Source organism: Nelumbo lutea, chromosome 7 (assembly GCF_056320005.1).
Source record: "Nelumbo lutea isolate HS-2025 chromosome 7, American lotus-T2T, whole genome shotgun sequence".
NCBI classification, from domain to species: Eukaryota; Viridiplantae; Streptophyta; class Magnoliopsida; order Proteales; family Nelumbonaceae; genus Nelumbo; species Nelumbo lutea.
Window position 1 is genome coordinate 1,057,999 of NC_142690.1, and position 18,300 is coordinate 1,076,298.

The 18,300-nt window shown below is 34.5% G+C and overlaps 1 protein-coding gene across 1 annotated transcript; it reads right to left on the reverse strand.

Annotated features, from left to right (window-relative positions):
* Nucleotides 1-7,106: 7,106 nt before the first annotated feature.
* On the reverse strand, nt 7,107-12,259 carry LOC148844523 (Chaperone DnaJ-domain superfamily protein). Its single transcript, XM_088955833.1, has 3 exons — nt 11,903-12,259; nt 7,910-7,978; nt 7,107-7,796 (listed from the first exon to the last, which is right to left on the reverse strand). The coding sequence occupies exons 1-3, from the start codon at nt 12,137-12,139 to the stop codon at nt 7,188-7,190; spliced, it is 915 nt and encodes a 304-aa protein (XP_088811959.1). The 5' UTR covers nt 12,140-12,259; the 3' UTR covers nt 7,107-7,187.
* Between the last annotated feature and the right edge of the window lie 6,041 nt (nt 12,260-18,300).

The following is an 18,300-nucleotide window of genomic DNA, read 5'->3' on the forward strand; positions in this document are numbered from 1 at the left end:
TTATCAAACCAAACATAGCTTCTTCCCTTTTTTTTATGGATACATACAGATAGGTATCACAGGAAGTTCCCTCAAAGCATAGGATTCTATTATATATGATACCGAAAAGACATAAATGGAAAAATTGATAATCAATCAACTGATATCATAAAAATGACAACCAGTTAGGTGATATTCATCAAAATTCACATGGAAGTTTGATTAATCAAACCTCTTCTCTTATTATTATTATTATTAGTAGTAGTAGAAGTAGTAGTAGTAGTAGTAGTAATAGTAGTAGTAGTAGTAGCAGTGGTGGTTGTGGTGGTAAAGTAGCCCCTCTAACTCACAGCCAAGTACGGCTAATCCATATTCTTGCACTTTGGGCTGAGTTACAATCCAACTAAATGTTAGGAAATTCAGTGGTTTTAATAAGAAATTAAATACTGGGAGAATGACGGTTCAGCCCAGTGTCAAAATTTGTAGGCTCAAATTACATTTGAGGTAGGTGTCAGCTCAGAATTGATGCCAATTCAAGGGTGGTGCATATAGTGTGGGTTTTTGATATTTTGAATGTTTATAGCTCTACAATGGAAATCAGAAATCTACAATGGACTTGTCCATACTTCTCCCTGTTGCTTTTACTTTGTGCTTATCTAGTATAAAGTAACATTATTTTATGATAATCTTTTTAAGTCCTTTCTTCGTGTACCCCTTTTGGAATTTTCTCATATGAGAAAGATTCCTTTTACTTTTGAATTTTGACTATTTTAAGAAAGTTTTTTCAAGAACTTCTCTTTGCCCCCCCCCCCCTTTTTTATGGCTTTATAAAGATACACACTTGAGGTTAGCTCCTTCCCTAACTCCCCTAACCCCAACTGATCCACCATCAATTAATCCTTCCTTGGTCTCTCTCATCTAATTAAGTGAAGAGGAAACCTTACATCCCATATTGCCTAACAAAACTAAGCTTTTTATTTATTTGGAATGGTGATGAGAGGCTGCTATTGTTATCACACATAAATGCATGCATTAAATTGGGTCCCGCCCAAGTTGCATCTCTGGTTAGGGGTTATCATCATCATCATCCATGTCTTATCCTAACTATATGGAGTTACTATTTGCAAATTTGTTCGATTTTGTTTGTTTTTTTTCGTTTTAAGATTCAAAATCAAGCAAATTTTTCAAAATCTTGGTCATTTAGAATGAAAAATCAGCCCACATTCATTTTAAGCATTTTTGTGAAAGTACTTTTATGAAATTACTTTTATCAAAGTATTTTTATGAAATCACAAAAGCATTTTTACATAGGACACTTGTCACTAGTCAGTCTAAAAAGAATTCATTTTTTAGGAAAAGCATTTGGTTCATAGCAATATTTTCTCATTCTGCCCATATTTACCCATTCTTGTCCATTTTAGAATTTCATCTTGATTAATTAATAATGATAATTGAACCAAATATGGCATAAATCTCTCATTCCAAAGTTGCCATGAAATCCATGCATTCTAAAATCGAAATATTCTCAGTTCAGAAATTGAAAATTTGGAGCTTCCTAAATCTAGAAACCAATTTCCTTTTTTGTGGGTATGATGTTGTTTTGTTGATCTAATATGTAGCACCTGATTGAGGGGGGAAAATTGGTTGACGTTAAAAAAACATTTTCATGAAATTTTAATATCGTAAATAGCCAGATTTTGAAATTAATTTTGACCCGCATTTTAATTTCATCCACCATTATGGAATATAATAACATATGTACGGATAAAATTTAGGGAGAATGACGGTTCAGCCCAGGGTCAGAATTTTTAGGCCCAAAGTACAGTTAGGATAAGTGCCAGCTCGGAATTGATGCCAATTCACGGGCGGACATTGATGTATAGAATGGGGATTTTTAACATTTTGAATATTTATAGGTCTGCAGTGAAATTCAGAAATCTGCATTGAATCTGTGTGTCTGTATTGGGTCCAACGTATCCAACTGGTCTCCAATCCGAAACATACCAATCAAGCTGCAGAAATGTTTGATTGAGATGCAGCTTTGGAACCTCTTTTGAAGGTTCACCATTAGAAATTTTATTCTTCTTTTTCTTTTCTGTGTTATGGTACTTATTTTATTCTCCATTAGGAAAAAGCATTAGCTATGCTCATCCATGCAACACTCACTGCGTTACGAGGGAAGCCACTTAGAAACCCACGCAGTGCTTATGAGCAACAAAAGAGACGGATCAACCCATTAAAGTACTTTGGAGGATTGACAAAAAATAAGAAAAATCTGGTCCCAGATGCTTTGATGCTTTGGAATCGTGAGCTTCACACACCGAACAAAAATATGAGCGATCGTGTGTGGATTCCACTAAAAAGGGAAAACCTTCCCTCAATTCTTTATCGTCGTGGAAGAGGACGAATCAGACTATCAGAGCCGAAGAAAAAGCAGATTAGAAAGATGGGAAATTAGAAAGACAACGACGTGTCAATGCTTCTTTCTCTTTTGCGTCATTTACGCATTCGTTGGCTTGCCGTTGCCGGAGACGCTCTACATCCACAACGTGTCCACTCTCCACTGGGCACGAACATTTTGGTTAGTCAAGTTTTGTAGTTCATTCGTTGATATTAGAGGTGTCAATGATTTTTTGAAAATCTAATTTTAAAATCAAGATTCGAGATAATCAATCGAATTCGAATGTTCTATTCATATCGAATAGTTAATCAAATTCGAAATAGGTTACAATCTTATTTGATTCGATAAATATTTGAATTTGACTCATTATTTAGTTTTTATATAAAATATTTAAATGCTTTATATAATATATAATTAAATTATATAAATAATTTATATATTAATTAATTAATTAATTAATTAATTAATTAAATTATCAAATTTGAATTGAATCAAACATTTGAATATTTAATCGAATTCGAATTAAAATATTAATTTTCAATATTCACCGGATATCGAATCAAATTCGAATCAGATTTTTTAATCGAATTCGAATTTGAATATTGCCTAATTCGATTCGTTAATCCATTTACACCCCTAGTTGATATTCTCTGAGCCACCATCTAGATGTTTAAAATTAATTAATTCGCTATAAGTCTTTTATGAATAATTAAGTAGTACGATACCAATTACTATATTAGATAGGTCAATTACATGAGTCATCCATCTTCTATTATTCTAGCAGGTGTTTGGCATTTTGTACTGGGAGCACAGCACTGTTTTTTCTTAAGCTGGGCATGTCTCGGTTGTTATCTTTTGTTTGGAAGTGGTGTTGTCACATAAGTTGTTTTTTGAAAAAAACAACATTAGTTTTATTTGGTGCCAATGCCATAGAATCGTTTTCACATTGGTGCCACATAATTGCACCGCTGGTAGTAATGTGCTATTTTCTGAGAAAACATCGAATTTGGTGTTGCTTTAGATCACACTTTACCAATTTCTAAGGCGTAGTCTGAAGCAACAGTTTTTATGAAAAAATTATACCAAATAAAAAACCGTTTTCTGAAGCACCACTTTTCTGATATAACACCTACATGGCACTGTTTTCTCAAAAAATGGCATTGATGTCAAACACCACCCTAATCTATCTATAATTATCATCCAGCAAATAAGCCCATGCAATGTAAAAGCTTCAGCTTTAGCTTAGGAATTACTAAAAAAACAAATTAAAAATGACTTATTTTATTACAAATATAAAACCATCATTGTCTTCATCATCTAAATCCAAGTATCTAACGTTAAGGGCAGCCCAGTGCCAATACATTATTCAGGTCGCAACTGAACAACCCAACCGTTGAATCAACGCCAACATTCATCATATCAAAAATTATGTAGGCTTAACTCTAACTTGACAGATTACTTCTTCTCACCTCACAAGTGTTTCATCACAAATTAATATAAAAAATCTATTTATTTTCTTTATGCATTTACCAAGTATTGTTGAATTTGTATGGATTTGCTATCAGTGGATCGGATTTGTTTAAAAAATAAGGCTATATATAGGATCAAGGAATCTTCCTTCTTCCAAAAATGTATTTGCCTCTTCCTCTAGTTGTGGAACAAATTGGATTGGTGCCCGGCTCGCTCATAAAGTGTTGTACCGGTTGTAGTGGAGAACTTGGATGAATGCTGCCATCGTCAGGCTACTCCATATCCCCATTGTGTAACCCATTCGCCTAACAACCAAAACCACTGATTAGAGTAAACTACGTAATCAAGTGGGTACTTTCTTGTTGGAGTGACGAAAGATTCAATGAGACCACACTCTCACTACTGAGTAAATCATGACTCATGAGTCATGAGCAAAAGCACTCACTCATTGTCATTGGTTGATAAATTCACAACTTCCGACAATAAAAAATTTGTTCAGGTTTTCTTTTTTTCAGATATCGATCCAATGAATGATAAACAGGTAGAGATGCTAAACAAGAAAGCATTCATCAGACCTCATAATTTTCGTTGGATAACAAAAAAATAATAATAATAAAACAATAATATCAATATAAAAGGTAAGATTTTTTTGGGTAGGAGAGAGGTAGTGGGAGAGATGAGAAAGGGGATTGTGGAAGATAGAAAATTAGAAGAGTTTTAGATAGACCTGGCAATCGGGTTGGGTGGGTCGGGTTTGGGTTGGGCTAAGACACTTCGGGTTGATTCGGGTCGGGTTGAGTTACCAAATGCTAGACCCTAACCCTAAATGTTCAGGTTAGGGTTGACCCATGGGTCAATTTAGGTCATCCCAAAAAATAACTGAAATTTAAAAAATAAAGAAAACTACATGAAAAAAGTCAAAATTAAAGAAATTAACCTTAAAATTCCAAATATAAAATAGAAAAACTTGAACATTTAACAATTTAAAGAGTAAAGACTAAATAGAAAAAAATTAAAGAGTAGAAACTTCTAACGATGCATAAATAGTCCCAATTAAACTTGGCAATCAGGTCAACGAGTTGATCCATGACCCAACCCAACCTAATCCAGCTTTTTTTGAGTTGGATCGGGTCGGGTCATTCTCACATTCAGATAGTTAAATATGATACCCTAACCCTATTTTTTCGGGTTGGATTGGGTCGGGTTTATGGATTGGTCAACTTTTTGTCAGGTCTAGTTTTAGGAATTAGAAACTAATAAGGAGAGAGAGTTTGACAGTAGTGATTAGATCATGTGCTTAGAAATTAATAAATTTTAAAATAGAAAAACAAAAATAAGAAGAAAATAAGAGATTGATTGCTAGCCTAACTCACATGTGAACTAAATTTCACTTTTTTTTTGAGAAAAATCATTAAAAATGCATAAAGAAATGGGCAATAGGGTCTCCATCACCACATATTTGAAACCTTTGCACCTCAAATGGCTTGAATAGCAGTTGGTCAAGGACCCTTGACGTCATTTTGAATAAGAAAACTTAACATGGCATCTAAAAAATCTGAAAGTTGACATGTGACCGAAGTGCTGGTAGCTAATGCCGATGCACCTTCACATCTACTTTATCTTAGAAAGAAGCAAAGATTCCAGATTCCATCTAGTGAACCACTAAGCTCTCTCTACTTTTAAGAATCTCCTTTAATTGCGACATTGTTTGTTTTTATTTGCTTTTGTTAATCATGTATTGGTTACAATTGATGAGTTATCTTGACTAGGTCACAATAAAATTGAAATGGTGATTGGAAGTTTGGAACAATGCACAGACGACGCTCATTATTGCTAAATGGATCACATCCATTAGACATTGGCTGTGTCTTTCAGGCTTACGACTTCATCTTAAAACAACATTTAAGTGGGTAAATGTGGAAAGCAACTAAGCACCCAAGTTAGTGTTTTGTGAAGACACCTTAATTTGAAGTATGACCTGTAGATCACAAAGGGTGGATACCCATGGTTGTCTCACTTTTTAGGTCAATTTGATTTGCGTCTTTAGCCTTTGATACATAGAGGAAGTGCTATTGTATCTATATACAAACAAAGAAGAGTTCAAATCCCCTGTGACCACTCACAAGTCACAACAACCGCTTGATCTACTTTTGAGTTTTGGGCTTGGTATTAGGTGGGGCTCTACAGACAATGGATGCCAAAGGGTTTATATGGGGGTTAAACATGTGCTCAATTAGTTCGAACTTCAAACGCAATTGGAATAAACTAAAAAAAACATATTTGAGTTGGGTTGGTTGGGTGGTTAGGGTTCAAAAATACCAAACCCTAAATCAATTCAGCCGGGTTGGGTTAGGGTTGAGGCTTCATGCAACCCAATTCAACCCGACTTTGATGTAGATATTCATGTGTATATGGTAGAGACTAGAGGGAGTGTTTTGAGTTCTTGTCCTAGGAAGAACAAGAATTCAATCTTGAAAGGATGTGTTTTGATTGCTTTTAATGTAAGCTTCTTATTGTGTTTGCTAGGATGACCAATGAAGGAGAGAAAGTGAAGAGTAGTTTGAACAAAGCCTTGCACACTCCGATGACAACCTGTATTTGTTTTGATTTCAGAGGATGGATTTATTTTATTTTACAGTCTCCTTGCAAGCAAGCAAAAAGCTTACAGTTACTCCGGTGGTGTTTTACAGTGCGAATTGTGTTTGTTGTTGCCGGTTTTAAAAATAAATCAAAACCATCGGGTTTAAAAATAAATTATTTTTTAAAACAAAAACACAAAAGATCATGTTATTTATTGTGTATGTTTGTTGTTTTTAAAACTGAAACAAAAAACATATTCTTGAATTTCTAATTTAAAAAACATGTTTTCACTTTTCAAGTTATATAAATCATATAATTTTTTATATACTACAAAAACAAGTTTTAATTTTGTTGTAAAAACCATTATATTGATGGTTTCAGAAAACAAGTTCCAAAAACATATATTGTTTTCTGAAACAAAACCAACTTGTTTTTCTCTTTAAAAGAGTTAAAGCGATTTCAAAAACAAATGAAAACAAAAACATTCATGTTTTACAACGCCCCCTTCATGTCTCCGATTCTCGTCATTTAATCAATCTCGACCATCAAACGTTCAGCCACCTGGTTGCCGCTTTGCAACAATCTAGATGCTGCATTCTTGAATGATGATGCATGGTCGTCGATTGAACTTTACAATCGATAGAAAAAAGCTAGCTTTACCAAACAGGAAGTCATATATACAAACCGATCTTGGTCTTAGAAAGGTGGGAAATGTACAAGCATTTATTAGTTATTACAGGCAACGAATGAAGTAGACTTAGCTTAAATCGACATGAAGTTTAATGGACATGTACAACAGTGTTAACAGTGCACCCTGTGGAAGTGGAGCATACGGTCCCAGATTCATACCCACCCACATGGCTACCACCACCACAGCAACAATGCTGCTACTGGTTTTACCACAAAGCCAACTTGTGAATGACAGGGATAATGTAAGCAGGATACCTCTTGTACCACCTATAATCCATGCAATTAGATAACCTATTTTATATCCAGCATCCAACTTCTTGTCAAGCAATGCATTCAGGCTGCAAAGTGTCAGAGACAACCGAGATCCAATAGCCTTCATAAGGAACAGAGTGAAGAAGGCGGATCTCAGGACTTCACTAAATGGTCCTCTCTCGTTGTCAGGGCTTTCTTCTTCATGCATGTCATCTGTTTCACCATCCGAGGAAGAATCCTCTTCACTAGCATAATATTGTTGTCTGTACCTGTCACGCCACACCTGCTTCCTCAACTCGGCCCACCTGTACATCCTGATCTCTTCATCAAATTCAGGGACATGCCTCTTCCATGGCCTGCCCATGTTTTCCTGAAATTTAAGTGTGCCATCATATTGAGCTCTTGTTGCTTCGTTAGATAACACCTGTTCAATAAGCAAAGAGACTTAGTTTTTGGATTCTTAACAATTCCAATAACCTCTTAAGTCATATTTAAAGACTGTTACCTTACAAAATAAAGGTTACAAAGGATTCTTACATCATATGCAAGACGGATGCTCTTGAAAACCTCACCAGCTTGTGAATCCTTACTAACATCAGGATGATACTGAAATTACAACAAGAGATATAAAGTGGAAAAAAAGAGATAGTTAACATCAGTCTTTTGATGAATTCATAACCACAAAAAGAACACAGAACATTAAAAGGATAAACATTAAAATTTATACCAATAAAGTTCAGAACATTAAGATGTAAGTTAGGGAGATTAAAAGTTGTAAATAATGAAGATTTGGTACATCAAAGGATGCACAAAAAAATCAAAGAAGTACAATGTTATGGGCCCGGGCGTAGGATCTTGTCATGGGTTGGTCCACGGGGAGAACCTCTAGTTTCCCCTTGCCCCTCCCTTTGCGTGCTGACCGTATCGTGGCGACCTAAGGGGGTGATTTGTCCAAGAGATCACCCTAACTCTCCTTTACTCTTCTCTTTGACTGAAATTTTGGATGCCTTTATTCAATAATAGTGGCTCCTTAAATAGGAGATTTCAAGAGTCCTGCTCTTAGGGAGACTCCTTGCTGAATAGGGAGACCTCCAACTCTATCTTGATAAGATAAGACTGATAAGATAAGATAATCTCTCTTAATCCTAATCTAATAAGATAAGATAATCTAATCTACTAACTTAATAAGATAAGAATAACAAGATAGTCTAATCTAATCTGCTGAATGGATAAGACTGCTGCTGCCGAATTGGATAGGATGAGAACACCGGATCATTGCTGCTGCTGCTCCCAATACGTGTCCACATCATACAACAGTGCCAAAGAGAATAATGTGATTATAGCATTTTTGTTGCCTAAGGCCTAACAATAATATAGCAACCTATAAAATATATCTGACCAAATGCGTTGTCCAGATAGGTCCAGTCCAGGTTAAGAGCTATCAAATAAGAGGATCTGATATTCGTCTAAAGCATATTTCATGAGAACAGATGTCAGAGTCAGAAATTCTTCCACCTCAGAACTGGGCTTAATAATACATATAGCCATTAGAATAAATGTTTCTACAAACTGTGTTATTTGGTCTCTAGATATGAGTGGCTGAAAGTCTGAATAGGTTTTATTATGAGTAACAGAAGCACTTGATGTGTGACTTTAAGTGCTGACCCCCAAAATAAATTGGACCTTAAGGTGTATAAAAGAAGCAGAAAGAGGATCTTTGTCTCTTTGTTCACTTCTGCACCAAAGGCCTAGCCTCATACACATCATCCTCAGGTGTGGAAGGGTCACCAGAGATGGTGTGAAACCATTCAATATCATTGCTGCCCCCCATAGATGTTCTGTTCAATGTTCAAGATTGTACTTTGTTGCCTTTATTCAGTTAAGTGAGTCAAGTTGAGGTGGAGAATGCAGAGGAGAGCTATAATTAATTTGGTAAATCTACCAGACGCTGCATAGGAGCCTGTCTCCATTGGAGCTGCATTTTCTGAGTGTGTTGGAGGTACTGGAGGGTCATCAGGCTGTATTGGTGATCCAAGTGACCAACAGGACTAAGGTCAGGTCCATGTTGTTTGCTTGTCTGAAAGGAGGCAGTTAAGGGCTGATATAGAGGAGGCTATGCCCAACTCAGGAGGGCAGGAGGTGAAAACTGTGAGCTGAGGAGGAAGAAAATAAGGAAGCCATGCTAGAGGTTTAAACACCCAGTGGCTGCCAGCAGTTTAGAAGAAAAAAGAAAAAAAAAAAAAGGCTTGGGTTCCTCTTTATGGTCAATTGGAAGAATTTTCACAAGCTTGGGGAACATGAGTGGAGGGAAGTAGAATTGAAGGTTCATCGAGGAAATGGCATGGAGGTAGGTGCCAAGGATGATGAAGTGGAGACTAGATCAAGTTCAAACCCAAAGTCAGAAATTGACAAAGGAAAAAGGGGGACTTGAAGCATAATCTGGGTTTAACTCCAAAGGTGGGGAATGGGAATAGGCTGCAGTTCTGGAAGGATACTTGGTGTGAAGATAGACCTCTTGCTGTAGTTTTCCCTCAGCTCTTTCAGATAGCAGAAAATCAGAATGGTCCGGTGGCTAGTCAGTTTGAAGTGAGTGGGGGTACTATTTCTTGGAACCCTTCATTTAGAAGGTCATTTCAGGACTGGGAAGTTGAGAAAGTTGTAGATCTCTTGGGGTTTCTGTACAGGCAGTCCATAGACTTGTCGTCTGAGGACTCTTGGAGTTGGAAGTTTAGTGCGGATGGTATTTTCTCTGTTAGTTCTTTTGCTGGGGTTCTGAATGGAGTAATTCATCCAAAAGTTCCAGCTGAGAAAATTTGGAATCCTTTAGTTCCCTCTAAAGTGAATTGCTTTGGTTTGGGCAGCGGTTCTGAATAGATGTCTTACGAAAGATTCCCTGGTTAGGAGGGGTGTGCAGATTCAGGACCTGCTGTGTGTTCTATGTGGCCAAATGGCTGAAGACGGCAAGCATCTGTTCATTCACTGTTCTGTTACAGCTACAATCTGGAATCATTTTCTGTCGGGCTTGGGGCTCCAATGGTGTATACCATGCTCTGTTAAGGATATGATATGGAGTTGGGAGCTTAAAGGTGGTTCCAAGTTGGCGAGGTGCATTTGGAGTGTCCTGCCTGCAGCCATATTATGCACAGTTTGGACTGAAAGAAACAGAAGAATCTTTCAAAACAAGACTTCTAATATAGATTGCTTGATTGCCTTTGCTTTCGGCAAGCTCATCTCTTGGGTGGCTGCGGCCAAGGGCTTCCAAGCTTCTGTTCTTTGTTCTTAGTTGAGATCTAGGGACTTCCTTGAGTTATGATGTATTGTAGGTGGTTTTGTGTGTTTGGCTCCTGACATTGGGGTCCTTGGTTGTAATCTGTTTTCTCAGTGTTTCTTGAATAAAATTTTACCTTACTTTTCTCAAAAAAAAAATGGAGTCAAGTAAAAAAAGGAAGAAGGGGTAAAGTAGGGTTTAGTTCAGGTCCAAACACAGAGTTGAAAAATAACAGAGAAAGAAGAGGTAAAAGTTGCAGATATAGGAGCAAGGCTGGAGGAGTACTTGTGGCAGAGCAGCAAGGATTTGAGAGCACAATGATAGAGTTGATTTTTGTGGGTGGATAGTTGTAATAGAATGACTGTTTTGTGTTTTCTTGTCAAGCCACCAAAGGGTTATGTTATCAACTAATTTCAGGTGTGTCTCATTTTATTTTATTTTTACGGTATTCAGCCAATATGTTCACGTTTGGCATAGTTTTGGTTGGTCTAAATAAAGTATGGATTCAAACCAAGTTGTAAAATGTAATTTGTTGATTGTAAATTGTGGTTCCTGTTGGCTTGTCTGTGAACAGTTAAATTGACAAAGGAGCTAGCTTTAAATTTGAAGTATATATATTTCTTTGATCTCTGAATCCACATACCAGTGGTCCAAATACAACATAACATTTTTTTTATCAATACATATACTACATAACATAACCAATCGTTTAAAATCGACTATACAAATCACAATCTGCTATAGATATCTTTATTTTCCCATGGAAAAAAACAAATGATGCAAAATGAAGTCATCTCTACTGCAATGTCATATTTGGATTTGAGATACAACGTCATAATGGAGGCAATGAAAGCTGAACAGAACTCATTGGCTTCTCCACTTAGATACAGTATTGACTAAACAGCTCTCCTCTCACCACCACCACCAAAGCCTCATATATGACATATCTTAAGCTATTAAATAACCATACTTCTCACTCCAACTTTAGATTAAAACAACTATCTCACTAAACAAAATTCTTTTTTGTTTCCTTTTTTCATTGTAAGAACTATACAAAATTCAAACATCTAGAAATATTTCACAAAGAACACATTTTGTATATATCAGGAGGCATCTCTAACATCACGATAAGAATTAACAGAAAACAAAATCAAGAACGATCTTCTCACAAAACAGCCCAACTGAAATCTTTACTAGATTCTCAATGTCCGATAAATCCAGTAGTGGTAAAATCTAATACAGCCCAGGGAATGAGTACCCACCTTTCGAGCGAGAAGACGATAAGCCCTCTTGATATCGGCAGGGGAAGCACTAGATGAGATGCCCAGCACGGCATAGTGGTCCTGCTCGCCATTGATGGTCGCTGACGCCACAACTGTTCGACGGCTCCATCGATGCGATTGCTTCCATGAGACCCCTAAGAGGTTTCCCTTGACGCCGGCTGATACCCCAGCTCCACCATTGATGGAGCTCGGGTTCACGAAGAGGTATACCTGCATTTTTCAGGCATTCCCTTCGCTCTCCTCCGATGCCAAGCCCTCGCTGCTTCTCAAGATTAGGCCTTGTATCTTGGGCCGGTCCGGGCCCTGCATTAAAAACCGAAATTTGATCGGATATTTCGGCCGCTTGGACTAAAACGAAATTTCGTTATATCGGCCTAAAAGCACAATGTATGTTTTTTTGTTTAATTTTTGAAAATCCAAAATAAATAGTGTAGTACAAAAATCATTAAAACCCATTAAACTATGAATATTATAATTTCGGATGATTTAAAATATTATAAAACTTCAGACAATATGCCATTGCCAACATTTCTATTTTCCCCCTAAATCAAAATATTTTCAATTTTTAGTTAAAACAAACCTAGGTTAACCATCATTGTCCTAAAGAGGGGAGTTGCATGTATCACTTAATTAGTATAAAGCAAAGGCAACTAGATCTTTAATCCTGTTTATAGGAATATGACTATAACAACCCCCTGAGATACGGACACCAAAAGATGACCATGTTTTATTCTTTTTTTCTTTTAAATAAAAAACACGCACAAATTTCTAAAGGGGTAGAAAGCAAGATAGATTGGCTGAGATTGACAACCGCATTTTGGAATGTAGTAAGCTATATTTATACTATATATAAAAGAGCCAATGCACTTTTTTTCTGGAATTTTTGTTGGACATTTTTTTTATGTTTTTGTCTAAACATATAATAGACAATAAAGAGGACATATATGTCTTTTACTCTTATTTTAGCAATTGTTCACTTATAATTATTCATGAATTATAATTAATTTTGTCTTAAAGATACTGCCATGTGCAAATACAAGTACATGTTTGCTAGTAGACTATAAAAGCCCCATGCGATGCATGGGCTGGCGTTGAAAGATAACCATATTTTATAAGGGAGTGATTACAGGTTTCATAAAAAAAGCGAAATTGAAACGGTTGTGAGTAGCCTATATTTTATCTTTTATTTTTTATTTTTTAAATAAAAAAAACCACAAATCTCTTCATGTTTCCATCAACACCCCATGGCACATAATTGGATGCAAATTATGGTGTGGCCATATCAAATCAAATCACCCTTAGTGTGTTCATATCAAATTAAATTGCCCGTAGTGTGCCCAAATCATTTTGTGTCAAATAGAAAATATTAATTTTTATAACTACTATTTATTATCATAATTAATAATAAGATAAAAATAGTATACCATCATGTATGCTAGCCCATGAATTCATCATTAATATATATATATATATACTAATTATTATTGTTATTATAAATTACTGGAATTTAATAATTACTGATTATTACAGTAATTTAATAAATATATAATTAGTGATTATAATTAATAATTACCGTTATTATAAATATTGTTAATAAATAGATATTTACTTTAATTTTACTTTAAATTAAAATTATAAATATTGTTATTAATAAATATTGTTAATAAATTTAGTAATTATTGTTATACTAAAAATAATTAAAAGTATTGTTATTGATTATTTAATAAAATATTATAATTACTGACTGTTAATGATAAATACTGTTAATTTAATTTAATTTTGGTAATTATTAATTTAATGAATATTGTTAATAAATCCTATTCATAAATTTAATATTTATTGTTTATATTAAAAATAACTAAATAATATTATTGAAACTATCATTAATGATTATTTAATTAAATAGTATAATTACTTACTATTATTGATAAATGTTGTTAATAACATTCTAACAACCGACAGTTCGAATGAATGGATGGCTTGTTCTGACAACAAAAATTACAAGCAAAAAATTATGGAACCGCTTTGGCCACTAGTTTTTTGGTCGACGGTTTGTTCTGACAACAAAAATTATAGGCAAAAAATTGAATTTGAAGTCCATTAAGTAGTATCATATGTGTTATGTCATTTGAGCGTGTGACTCATACAACTCGAAAACGAAACCGTTCTGACCACCGGTTTTTAAGTCGACGATTCAAACGGATGACCCGTTCTAACAACAAAAGATTACAAGCAATAAATTATGGAACCATTCTGGCCATCGATTTTTTGGTCGACGGTTCGATCGTCCGGTTTGAACGAATGACCCATTTTGACAACGAAAATTATAGGCAAAAAATTGAGTGTGTGTGAGGTTTATTAAGCAACATCATACTTGTTATGTCATTTGAGCGTGTGACTCATACAAACCAAAAATGGAACCGTTTAGGCCACCGATTTTTGGGTTGACAGTTCGACCGTCCGGTTTGAACTGATTGCCCATTCTAACAACAAAAATAAAAAATAAAAAATAAAAAATGGAAAAAAAACCATTGAATTGGTCAACGGAACTAGTTACCTAGATGGTTCCCAATTAAAAATAAATAAACAAAAAATGGACGACCCGTTCTAACAAAAAATAAAATTACAAACAAAAAATTGAGTGTGTGAGGTCAATTGAGCAGTACCATACATGTTATGTCATTTGAGCGTGTGACTCATACGACCTGAAAATATAATTGTTCTGGCCACTGATTTTCGAGTCAACGGTTTGACTATTCAATTTGAACGGGTGGCCTGTTCTGATAACAAAAATAAAAATAAAAAATAAAAAATGACCAAAAACCATTGAACGGATCAATGGTTCGTTGACCAATTCAACGATTTTTGGCTAGAGACTGAGATTAGGATAAAATGGAATTGGTTGCCTGGATGGTTCCCAATTAAAATAAATAAATAAATGCCCAAAAAACATTGAATGGATCAACAAATCGACTGCTCAGGTCAATGGTCATTGACTGATTCAACGATTTTGGGCTAGTAACTAAATGAATGAATCAACAGGTAAATAGTTCCATTCCAGACCCTACGAAGCAGGGCCCCTCTGCTAGTATCTTACTTATTATGGTCTATATGCAAGATGTCTATGCTATATGACTTTGACATTAGAACTCATAGGGTTCCTTTTCATTTCAATTTTAATGAACCTTTGACTCTCAAGTTTCTTTGTTATATGTATTTATTAGAACTATTGATGTAATGCTTTATAGGAAAAGACCGGTAATTAGAAATTGGCAATAGAGTAATAACTTCTGATGAATCAATTTTTTGGGCTAAGTACCTCGTCATTTGGTCTACTTCCAAGTGGCTGATGACTCAGAGGCCGAAGTGGAGCTGCTTAGGTGTCGAGCTGCCTATGAGGTGCCAAGCTACCAAGGTGCCGAGCTGCCCAGAGGTCCGAGCTGGCTGGTGGCGAGCTGGATTTATCGTTGAACTTCTAGAAACCTGCGAGGAACCAAATGTCAAAGGACCCGGGGTGGCTAACCCGGCGAGGTTGCTCCGATGCTTAAGTCAGTACTCTCATAGTAGAATGCGAGCTAAAAATCACAAAGTATGAGAGCTAGACTTTGCTTACTTGCTTGTTTGGCGTGGGCTTCACGCACCATATCTGAGATTTCTACGAGGTCGTCTAAGTGGTTTGAGATTCTTGGAGGTAATCACCTTAAAAATTAAAAATGTAAAACAATTGTATACTCTTATGTGTTTCTATTAGGGTCATTTACTAGAACACACCTTTAGGGATGATAATTTCCTCATCCCCAGCGGGGACCCGACTTCCTCGACTCAATGGGGCCGGGATGGGGATTGTTTTGGCGAGACGGGGGCAGGGACGAGGATTAATAGGAATCCCCAATCGGGGTCAGGGATGGCGATTGAGGTCCCCGCCCTGTGCCGACCCCAATTATATATATATATATATTAAATGTTATTTATATTAAATATAATATTATATTATTTATATTATATATGTATATATCAAAACATATTTAAACATTATTTATAATTTAAATTTTTTATTTATTTTAAATAAATACTATTATTTGAAAACATTTTGGGGATTCGGGTCCCCACGAGGAACCCATCCTCGTCGGGGATCCGGGATGGGGGTTAATTTCAGAGTCGGGGTCGGGGACGGGGAATATGATCCCCACCCTGTTGCCATTCCTACACACCTTATAGTTCTACATATTTACTTAAACCTACTTTATAGTTTTCATTTTACTAAAACATCCCATATATTTTACAACTTATTTACTTAATCAACCTTTCATTAAAGAGTGTTTGTTTTGCCATTAGACCCCTGATTTTTTATTCCAAAAATACCCTTAACATTTTTTTTGTATAGAAAACAAAATTGACCGAATATAGCCAATAGAGTGGTTGCCCGTGTCTTATTAAGGGCAAAAATAGTATTTTTATTTTTATTTTCTTTTGATTAAATTTATTTAAATGAACATTAGGGTCAACACTGTCATTTTCCACTGTTATCTAATGTAAGATTGATTAAATCCATTGCAAATTATAAGTGGTGTTTTGGTAAAATGCTAACTATAGGGTAGATTTTAGTAAATCCATGAAAACTATAAGAGGTATTTTAGTAAGTGACCATTTTTATTATTTAACTTTCGCTTAATAAATCCCATGCATCACATGGGTCCCCGTTAGTATACATTAAATTAATATATTTTAATGGTTTTGTGAAGAAGTATATTGTAGCTAATTATAATTTCATTAAAAATCCCATGCTCAACTATAATTTATAAATTATAATTCTTAAGTTTTAATGTTTTATGGGATGGGAAAAACCCAACTCTCCTATCCAACCATAAAGCATGCAGTGTCACAACTTCTATGTGAAAATATAATTAATAATTATTTATTATTTAAATAATAATTATTTATTATTAATTTCAAAAAATTATAAAAAATAAATAAACAATATATAATATATTAAAAAATAGTTATTAAAGAATAAATTCAATTACTTTGTGGATATGATAGATCATCCATAGAATTTTAATATATTCAATCATTGTGATAAAATAATAAAATATAATTAATTAATTAAAATTTTTAATTCTAAAAATATAAAAATAAAAAATATAATTATTAAAGAAGAAATTTCAATTGGTCTGTGGATATAATAGATCATCTATAGTATTATAATATATTCAATTGTTGTGATCAAATGATAAATTATAATTAATTATTATTTATTTTTTATTCTAGAAATATAAAAAATCAAAAAAAAATATTAAAGAGGAAATTTCAATTGCTCTATGGATATGATAGATAAATCTAAAGATCTAAAACATATTTATTCTTTATAGGCAGAGAAAAAAATACATTTTCAAAATTTTTATTAAATTATATTTTTCCCAAATATCTTCATGAAATTTTCATAAATCTACTGATAAAACAAAAAAAAAAAATTGTGATTTTGAATGTAATAAATGTAGATAAACACAAATTTAAACATTTAAGAAAAAAAAGGAAATCACAAGATATTATAAAAAATTGAAACATTTTACCTAAGTTTGCCATATTTTTTTTTTCAAAATTTGAAAAATCTTTAAAAAATTAACGATTTACACTTGTTTCTTACAAACTTATGCAAATCTAGCACTATATGAATGAAACATGGAGTTTTAGAGTCATTTGGGGGTGAAAGAAGGCTTATTTTGGGGAAAATAAGTTCAATTTTTCTTTTTATTTTTTTTTAGTTTTTGGCTGCATCTTTTTCATCGATATGCTACCGATACGCCCTAATATGGGTCCAATACGCATGAAAAAAGACGAAACGTCCGATTTTAATGCATATCTCACATCTATTTTTCAAAGATGTTTTAACTCTTGGGTCTTAGCCTGCCAAATGCTTTTTTTGATTGTAGTATTTTGCTTGAATGACCCAGGCCCACAATGAGGATCCCTCCCTAAAGCCTCCAAAGTTGCTTTGCAAAAAGGGCTAAGTTCATCTCTTTTAATTTCCGGATCCCAAGGCCTTCACTCTCTTTTAGCCTTGTAATTTTGTCCCATGATACCTTGCCAAACCTGTTCTCCTCAATTTCTTCCTTGAATTATTAAACCAAACTACTGAAAGTATCACAAATACAAAAAAATAAAATACAAATTTGAGGGAAAGCTCTAACTTCTTAACCAATTTTTATTACTTAACTCTTAACCGTCTGTTTATCTCTTATTTTTCTATCTTAAAGTTTATATTATATTCGAGCATTTTTTATTCTGAAAACGTTATTAAGAACTTGATACAATGAGCCCAGCAGATACAAGGGGGTTTTCTGTCTTTTTCCCGTTTTCCGGGAGAGAAATACCATTTT

Bases quoted from the DNA above. Each gene is read 5' to 3' on its own strand.
- LOC148844523 (XM_088955833.1), bottom strand. From the start codon at position 12,139: ATGCAGGTATACCTCTTCGTGAACCCGAGCTCCATCAATGGTGGAGCT. The intron at 7,979-11,902 runs GTGGGTACTCAT...TTGTAATTTCAG, and splicing joins ATCGTCTTCTCGCTCGAAAG to TATCATCCTGATGTTAGTAA. The intron at 7,797-7,909 runs GTAAGAATCCTT...CTTATTGAACAG, and splicing joins GCATCCGTCTTGCATATGAT to GTGTTATCTAACGAAGCAAC.